Source organism: Capra hircus, chromosome 2 (genome assembly GCF_001704415.2).
Source record: "Capra hircus breed San Clemente chromosome 2, ASM170441v1, whole genome shotgun sequence".
Lineage (NCBI taxonomy): Eukaryota > Metazoa > Chordata > Mammalia > Artiodactyla > Bovidae > Capra > Capra hircus.
The window spans coordinates 46,066,499-46,076,067 of NC_030809.1; the positions used below are offsets into that span (position 1 = coordinate 46,066,499).

The 9,569-nt window shown below is 42.6% G+C and overlaps 1 protein-coding gene and 1 pseudogene across 2 annotated transcripts in view; both read left to right on the forward strand.

Moving 5' to 3' along the window:
- Window positions 1-9,042, forward strand: part of ALS2CR12 (amyotrophic lateral sclerosis 2 chromosome region candidate 12) — a 30,256-nt gene extending 21,214 nt beyond the window's left edge. The window contains exons 13-15 of one of the 2 annotated variants that reach the window (XM_005676367.3): window positions 894-1,033; window positions 1,151-1,260; window positions 8,765-9,042. In XM_005676367.3, coding sequence (XP_005676424.1) covers window positions 894-1,033; window positions 1,151-1,260; window positions 8,765-8,891 — 377 coding nt within the window. In that variant the 3' untranslated portion in view covers window positions 8,892-9,042. The remainder of the gene's footprint in view (window positions 1-893; window positions 1,034-1,150; window positions 1,261-8,764) is intronic. The other variant, XM_005676368.3, reaches the window with a different exon arrangement.
- LOC102170560 lies at window positions 6,464-7,313 on the forward strand (annotated as a pseudogene).

Consider the following 9,569-nt stretch of genomic DNA (forward strand, 5'->3'; position numbering starts at 1 on the left):
AAGGCAAGAATACTGGAGTGGGTTGTCATTCCTTTTCCAGGGGATCTTCCTGACCCAGGGATAGAACCCACGTCTCCTGCATTGGCAGGCAGATTCTTTACAACTGAGCCACTGGGAAGCCCCCTGATGAATCCATATCAATACATTATTATTAACTAAAATCCAATTTACCTTAGCATTCCTTCTTTGTGTTGTACAGGAAGTCCCTACGTATGAATAAGTTCCATTCTGAGAGTGTATTCAAAAGTCCAACAAAGTTAGGTTAAGTACCCAACTAACACAATCGACTATATAGTACTGTAATCTAATAGGTTTGTAATACCTTTCATACAAATAATACGTACATGAAAAACAAGCAAACACAAAAACTAAAGCATTTTTAATCTAACAGTACAGTACCTTCAGAAGCACGTAGCACAGTACAGTAGCTGGTATACGGGGGCGGGCACGCCTGTTTGCATCCTATAGGCTTCGTCTCGTGCATCATGCCACGCAGCCTCCACTGCAGCATCATACAGAATGGTGTCTCTGCCCTAAAAGTCCCCCGCCCTCCTATTCATTCCTGCTTCCCTTCCTAACTCCTGGCCACCACTGGTCTTTTTACTGTCTCTATGGTTTTGCATTTTCTGGACAGTCATGTAAGTTGCAATTCATACTAGATATTTAGTAAACACTTGTTTAATGAATGGATAATTGGTAGCTATTTTGACAACCCATGTGAGCTCTGGTGAGGGCTGGCTCTGGGGCCGTACCAGTGAGGCTGTTGAGAGGGGTATAGACTAGTGAGACATAGAGGGGTAGAATGAACAGGGCATAGTAACAGAGCAGGAGAAGGAGTGGCTAAAGTTGATGCTTTCACATTCTAATCCAAATGTCCTGAACAAGAGGATAAATGGGTAGACATCAGTGCAATGTCCTGAAACAATTTCTTCTTCTTACCCAGGTCATAGAGGAAGAGTTGTATGCTCAAGCTCTTATCCTAGAATCACTTAACACAACCCTCTACCAAACCCAGATGGAACTCCAGAGAGAGGTGAATCTTGGCTGGAGTGGGGGTGGGAGCTGGAGGGAGGAACCCTCTGCCATGTAGCTCTGCCCTGGGCGACTCTAATTTAGGAAAGATGGCTATTAACATGTACCTGTCTTTCAGAAAGCTGCGGTAGCAACTCTGGAGAAAACACTCCAGATCAAGCTTACTGAAGCCGAAGACAAGCTTAAGTACACCATACACCACCTGACAGAAGAAAACATTCATCTAAGGTATAAATGAGGCTGCTCAAAAAAGACGTGGCTGAATTATCTTCAGAAAGTGACAATAGGAATTCCCTGGCAGCCCACTGGTTACAACTCTATGCTTCCGCTGCAGGGGGCCTGGGGTCAATCCTTGATCAGGGGACTATGATTCCACATGTTGTGTGGTGATGGGTGAGGAATGGGTGGAAATGAACCTAGGTATTCCCTCATGAAGTCAAGGCACAGGCACTGTCAGGAGGGGGATATTCGCTGGCCACAGAAGTTACCTTCTGAGGTCAGCACTTTTAAAGTGATGTTGGGAGACTCCTCTCCCTTTCCTATGTTAGTTTTTAATGCAAAACAACATATGAGGTTTATCTGAGACTCTCTGGGTTTATTCAGTTTTATGACTGAGGATTATTTTTAAATCCATGACCTTGTGCCTTGTGATTTTCTATTAAGGGCTTTTATGCCTTGAAGGCCTTCTTTATTATGGGGTATTAATAAATGCTAGGAAGAGGTTCTGAGGGATCTATTTGAATATCTTGATGGCAAGTGCACTGTGAATTTTGCCAATATCAGTTGGAGATTTTGCCCATAAGGAAGATAGTAGTTGATTCAGGAGGGATGATCAGTGTTTCCAGAATAAGTTTTAGGTCCATGACAGATGGAGCAAACAAAAGATGTCACAGGGTCTTTTAATTCACCTAATTGGCTGTTTTGATGATTGTAGTCAAATTCTAGAATTATTTTATAGGAGGAGAAAGAAATTCCAGCAAGAAACTTCTCTAAGAAGTCTCAGCTTAATAAATGGGGAGAGATGAGGGAACTAAGGAGAAAGGGACGTGTGTCTCAAAGGACCTAAACAAAAGAAAGTAAGTGCAGAGACAGGCCCCTCTTGTGGCTCATTAGAGATCCCCACTCTTTGAAGTGTTTTCGAACTCTGAGGCAGGGGCTGCTTTATTGTAATGGGGCTGAGCACTGAGAATGTGGCTCTGATGTCCTTTAGGACTGAAAGAGATTCATCCCCAACTTGGGGAAAATTTCTTCAAACCAATTGGGAGGGAGGATTGGGAAGAGCCCCTGGAGTTCGTTGGAGCCCTATCACTGAGAACTGAAAGGATGTTGGAAAGGCTGGTTAAGAGGGCTGAAGCAACCTAAAGTGCTAGACTCTGTAAAATCTCTTTTCCAATGTTCTGGCTCTTTACAACAACAGGAGAAACTAAGAGGATTCTGGTCTGGGTTAGGAAATTTAATTTGTGAAACTGAAGATAAGAATTTTGGTGGTCTTATTTATGGGTGACTCATCCATGCATGGCAGAGAGTTGGTTTGCCAGATGAACTAAATCTGAAGTGGATGTAAATTTACCATTCTATCGGGTCCTTTTAGCAGGGAAAGATTTCAGTTCAACCCATTAATAAGTAGAGTTAAAAGCTTCCTGGGTAGAATCAAACTCTTTAGGAGGACCAGAATTTTCTTTAAAAACAATCTGAAGTCAATTATAATTTGTCATGAATAGGTTTGTTACATTTTTATGTGCAAGCCTGAATTTTCTTCTAATCAACAAACTTTGGAAAAGCCCTAGGAATCATGGGATGAAGTCACCTAGCATTTGCTCAAGCCATATAAGTTAGTAGGTCTCCTGGTTGTAATTTCTGAGATCTGTTAGGATTTTCTTAATTAGCAGGTTTCATCCAATACTGGGACTGGCTTTCACCAACAAGCATATATATAAACTATATAAGTTAGAGAAACCAGGTCGGTAAGTTTGAATGACTATAATAAATAGCATTTATAGTAAACTCCTAAGCAAATCTGTGAGGCTCTTTGGTTACTCCGAATCTTTATGGCTCACAGTTCAGCTTTAATCCAAGGAGTATGAGAAATTAAGGATTTGGATTCTCAGACTACTTAATTTTAAAGGGGCAGGTTCTGACAAGTTCAGAGGGAGAGGGAGTGGGGAGAATTCCAGAAAGAAGGGAAAGTTCAGTAAAGGAATTACTATAGGGGAACAAAGGATATAAAGATGTGTAAGCAGCATAGACGGGAAGGAGGGAGATGGTGCCAGAGGCAGAGTCTGGTCACGAAGAACCAAAGAAGAGACTCAAGATGGAAACAGAGATGGAGCCTGAGACAAATAGGCCAAAGAAGATGAGCCAGAAGCTTCAGCAGCCATTTTATCTTTCTTTATTTTCCTCAGTTAACGTTAAAAATCTTATTTTTGCAGAGAGGAAATTTTAGACTCATGACATTTACCAGGCTCAAAATAAGCATTCCACACAGTTCTGGAAATTTTTGAACTATTGTGGTCTAATTTGGTTTTAAGAAAATCAAGTTTGGAGATTTCAAAAGCTCCCCATAATGGCCATTGAGATCCTAATCTGCCTTTGATTTGGACTAGTCCATTTATCTAGAAATGCACATGAAGAAGGACCATCGTTTTTTGTTTTGTTTTGAGGACTACAGTTTCTAAACAGAAAACTCGTTGGAATCCCTGGGATTGGGATTTCAAAATATCTAGGTAACAGGGGTCCCCTTTCTCAGAGGTTTCTCTATGGAATAAAAGAATAATTTTCAAATAACTGACAGCTTGAACAGCTCAAACCAACAGCTTTCAGCTCAAACAGCCTACCAGCTAATACCAGCCAGTTCTAATGAAACAGCTTGATCCCAAAGTAGCCAGTCCAGAGGGTTTTCAGCCAGTTTCCAGGAACCAGCCCATGTTCCAAAGGACAGGGCCAACAGCTTCAGCTTCAGTGAAATAGCTCCTGTTCCCAAAGGAATGGGTTGACAGCTTCTCAGCCAGCTTTAGTTGAAACAGTCTAATCACAAAATCAGACCAAAGTGCCAAATGAGTACTCACAAATAGAACAAGGCCTTAACCAGAAACACAAAACCTTAAAGTAGATTCTGAATAAAGTCAGAGAGCGTCAAGTGCAAAGCGGGCATGGGTTCAGATCCAGGAGAAAGATATACCTTCAAACTCCAGGGTCATTGAGAAAAACAGTGAGCTCAGTGGGCTCAATTGTGAGCACCACACCTGTTTGCTCACCAGTCCCAGAGCCACTGAGGATCATCTTTGGTCCCTGTATTGGCCACCAAATTTTGACATAAAAGAAATAGACTGCCAGTTATTCTCCAGCAATGATAGGTTTATTTGGAATCACCAGTGAATTTCACTTTGGGGTCTACGAACACAGTCTACACATGGATATCACCAGATGGTCAATACCAAGATCAGACTGATTATATTCTTTGTAGCCAAAGATGGAGAAGCTCTATATAGTCAGCAAAAACAAGACCAGGAGCCAACTGTGGCTCAGATCGTGAATTCCTTTTTGCCTAATTCAGACTTAAATTGAAGAAAATAGGGAAAACCACTAGACCATTCAGGTATGACCTAAATCAAATCCCTTATGATTATCCAGTGGAAGTGAGAAATAGATTCTAGGGATTGGATCTGATAGAGTGCCTGAAGAACTATGGACAGAGATTTATGGTATTATACAGGAGGCAGTAATCAAGACCATCCCCAAGAAAAAGAAATGCAAAAAGGCAAAATGTTTGTCTGAAGAGACCTTACAAATAGTTGAGAAAAGAAGAGATGTGAAAGGCAAAGGAGAAAAAGAAAGATATAAACATCTGAATGCAGAGTTCCAAAGAATAGCAAGGAGAGATAAGAAAGCCTTCTTCAGTGATCAATGCAAAGAAATAGAGGAAAACAACAGAATGGGAAAGACTAGAGATCTCTTTAACAAAATTAGAGACACCAAAGGAACATTTCAAGCAAAGATGGGCACAGAAGATATTAAAAAGAGGTGGCAAGAATATACAGAAGAACTATACAAAAAAGATCTTTATGACCCAGATAACCACAATGGTGTGATCACTCACCTAGAGCCAGACATCCTGGAATGTGAAGTCAAATGGACCTCAGGAAGCATCACTATGAACAAAGCTAGTGGAGGTGATGGAATTCCAGTGGAGCTCTTTCAAATCCTAAAAGATGATGCTGTGAAAGTGCTGCACTCAATATGCCAGCAAATTTGGAAAGCAGCCATGGCCACAAGACTGGAAAAGGTCAATTTTCATTCCAATCCCAAAGAAAGGAAATGCCAAGCAACGTTCAAACTACCACACAATTGCATGCATCTCACAGGCTAGCAAAGTAAGGCTCAAAATTTTCCAAGCCAGGCTTCAACAGTGCATGAACTATGAACTTCCAGATGTTCAAGATGGGTTTAGAAAAGACAGAGGAACCAGAAATCAAATTGCCAACATCCATTGAATCACTGAAAAAGCAAGAGCCCAGAAAAAGCTCTACTTCTGCTTTATTGACTGTGCGAAAGCCTTTGACTGTGTGGATCCCAAGAAACTGTGGGAAATTCTTCAAGAGATGGGAACACCAGACCCCCTGACCTGCCTCCTGAGAAATCTGTATGCAGGTCAAGAAGCAACAGTTAAAACCGGACATGGAACAACAGACTGGTTACAAATTGGGAAAGGAATATGTCAAGGCTGTATATTGTCACCCTGCTTATTTAACTTATATGCAGAGTACATCATGTGAAATGCTAGGCTGGATGAAACACAATCTGGAATCAAGATTATTGGGAGGAATTCAATAACCTGAGATACACAGATGATACCACCCTTATGGCAGAAAGTGAAGAACTAAAGAGCCTCTTGATGAAAGTGAAAGAGGAGAGTGAGAAAGCTGGCTTAAAACTCAACATTCAGAAAACTAAGATCATGGCATCTGGTCCCATCACTTCATGGCAAATAGATGGGGAAACAATGGAAACAGTGAGAGACTTTATTTTGGGGGGCTTCAAAATCACTGTGGTTGGCAACAGCAGCCCTCAAATTACAAGATGCTTGTTCCTTGGAAGAAAAGCTATGACCAACCTAGACAGCATATTAAAAAGCAGAGACAAGCCTTCTTCCAGGCCCCCTGGCTGTGCTGCTCCAACCCCGGCACCACGGGAGCAATCTGGGCTAGCCCAAGCTCCCTGTTAGCCTGGGGAAGCTGGAAGAGACTGGGCAGCGGGGGAGAGCAGCAGAGGGCGGCGGGGCCTTCCCTGAACGCCCAGGGAGACCAGGGGAATAGAGGGAGCGAGGCTGAGTTAAGCGAGGGTTAGGTGAGCTTGGGTGCGACTTGAGCTCAGGACTGATGGGCCAGGCCCCCACGCCGGCGTCACACCCTGTCCGAAGAAGACAAGCAGATTTATGGCCTCGTCATTCCTGCCCTTGGGGGCCACCACGGGCGACAGTGGCGGAAAGCTGAGCTCAGGGGACGACTCCGGGAATGTGGAATCCCTCCAGAGCTGGGAGATTGAGGCATCCAGGAGCCTGGCAGAGCTGTTTGTGAAGGCTACAGCGCACCTCCAAGGCCTGGTGCAAGTGGCTAGCAGGGAGCAGCTCTTGTATCTGTATGCCAGGTACAAGCAGGTCAGAGTTGGAAATTGCAATACACCTAAACCAAGCTTCTTTGACTTTAAAGGAAAGCAAAAGTGGGAAGCATGGAAAGCACTTGGTGATTCAAGCCCCAGCCCAGCAATGCAGGAACATATTGCTGTAGTTAAAAAATTAGATCCAAGTTGGAATCCTCAGTCACCAGAGAAGAAAGGAAAAGAAGCAAAAATGGGTTTTGGTGGGCCAGTTGTTAGTTCTCTGTATCACGAAGAAATCATCAGGGAAGAAGATAAAGACATATTTGATTACTGCAGGGAAAACAACATCAACCATATAACCAAAGTCTTCAAAACAAAAAATAATGGATGCGAATATGAACGATGAAGAGGGCAGAACTCTACTCCACTGGGCCTGTGATCGACGACATAAGGAACTAGTCACAGTCTTGCTACAATATAGAGTTGATATTAACTGTCAGGACAATGAAGGTCAAACAGCTCTACATTATGCTGCTGCCTGTGAGTTTTTGGACATTGTGGAGCTGCTGCTCCAATCTGGGGCCGACCCCACGCTCCAAGACCAGGACGGCTGCCTGCCAGAGGAGGTGACAGGGTGCAAAGCAGTTACTTTGATGTTACAGCAGCACATGACAGGCAAGGCTTAATCAAAAGACTGGAAAACTACGGTCGACAACAGCACAGGGCTCCAGTGGTGAAAGAAAACTGCAAAAATGACACGTCTTTTGCCGCCCATCTTTGGTATATGTTGGCTAATAAAATCAGTTGTGAGGAACTGGAGGGGAAAAAAAGGCAGAGACATTATTTTGCCAACAAAGGTCTGTCTAGTCAAAGCTATATTTTTTCCAGTAGTCATATATGGATGTGAGAGGTGGACTGTAGAGAAAGCTGAGAGCTGAAGAGTTGATGCTTTTGAACTGTGGTGTTGGAGAAGACTCTTGAAATGCCCTTGGACTGCAAGGAGATCCAACCAGTCAGTCAATCCTAAAGGAAATCAGTCCTGAATATTCATTGGAAGGACTGATGCTGACACTGAAACTCCAATACTTTGGCCACCTGATGTGAAGAACTGACTCATTGGAAAAGGCCCCAGTGCTGGGAAAGACTGAAGGTGGGAGGATGAGGGGATGACAGAGGATGAGATGGTTGGATGGCATCATGGACTCAATGGACATGAGTTTGAGTAAGCTCTGGGAGTTGGTGATGGACAGGGAAGCCTGGCATGGTGCAGTCCATGGGGTCACAAAGAGTCAGATATGAATGAGCAACTGAACTGAACTGAACTGAACTGAAATATGGCAAGCCATGTGCAAGGTCCCACATAGCAAGGGAAGAAGAATGCTTTTATAGAGGGGAAAAAGTAATAGGGGAGGGCTATAGTAAACAGAGTCCATGACTTTTCTTTGCCTGAGTTCTTCCTAGGAAACAGGAGGAGTCTTTCTTCCTTTGGGGCTCTGCTACCATCTCAGGGCATGAGAGCTTCCCCTTCTGGCCTCCCTACTCTATTTAATGAAGACTAGTAAAGTTCCTCAGTTGTGTCTGACTCGTGACCCTATGGACTGCACCATCCATGGAATTCTCCAGGCTAGAATACTGGAGTGGGTAGCCTTTCCTTTCTCCAGGGGATCTTCCCAACCCAGGGATTGAACTCAGGTCTCCCACATTGCAGGTGGATTCTTTACCAACTGAGCTATCAGGGAAGCCCCATTAAAGAGTCTTCTGTTGGTATCTTTTTTTTTTTTTACATGGGATTTAGGTGTCAATGGTTTACCTATGCAGATGCGGCTGCATTTGGTTCTTATGAAAATCAACCTCAGGTCAGAAATTATACTGTTACTTGAAGATGCATCTTAAATCATTGAAGTAACTTTTGATCAATACTTTAACAGAGGGAAATTGTTCACCGTGTTAATTTTGTCATAAATTCTTCATATGGGAATTTGGTAATCCAAATTTCATGTCTCCCTAAATTCAAAATCATTGCAAATATTGAAAGAGACCACTCCCAACCAGTGAAGGAACAAAACCACATTTCTCTGCCTCCCAGATGTCTTATATCCCTTTCTACCCTTTACCCCTATAAATCTTCTCTTTATAGGCAAAAGATACTTGCCAAAAATGAAGAAATTTATGATGAACAATTTGGGAGATCTACCTCTGTTACTGTTTATGAGCATATTTCTGACACTTCAGAAGATGGTAACAGCGAAACACAAGAAGCATGAGAAGAAGAGTCAGTCTCTATGACCAAAGATGTAAGGAACCAAAGATGTTAGGAACCATCTTTGGTAAGCGTAAGAACTCCTGTGAGGTTTTCTCGAGAAATGTATATGGCCTTGCTTGATTCTACTTGTGACTTTTCACAATTTGTTTTCTTCTGAGTGACTGAGAATGTTTGAATTCTCATCTTAATTACATGGACATTCATGACTCGTCATTGAAAAGTGATTGTCTCTATACCTAGAGCTGAGGGTCTCTAGGCTTTGTACTATTTTCTCTTCCACCTTTACATATTTCATTACCAAAGACACTTATCTGAAGAACTTCTATTAAATGTTGACAATATTTTGGGGTGTGCCTTTTGTCCTCCAGACATTTCACTAGCAAGAATGATAATTTGTTGAATTGATCCCCCAAACCTTTTCTCTCTTATATGTGTCTCCACTCCCCTACTTCTCAATATGTTCCCAACCCTATGATTTGGGAAGAATTTCTGATGATTCCTGTCATCATCTCTAAACTATTCCCAGAATTCAAATGTCTAGAAGATAGGCAACATAAATAAGGGAACTGGGCTTAACATAAGAAAAAATAACCACATAAGCACAGTGATAAATGGTAACTGGCAGCAGTCTCAATGATGGAATTGGACAGAATGGTGTGGGGATTGGGGGTATGGGGTA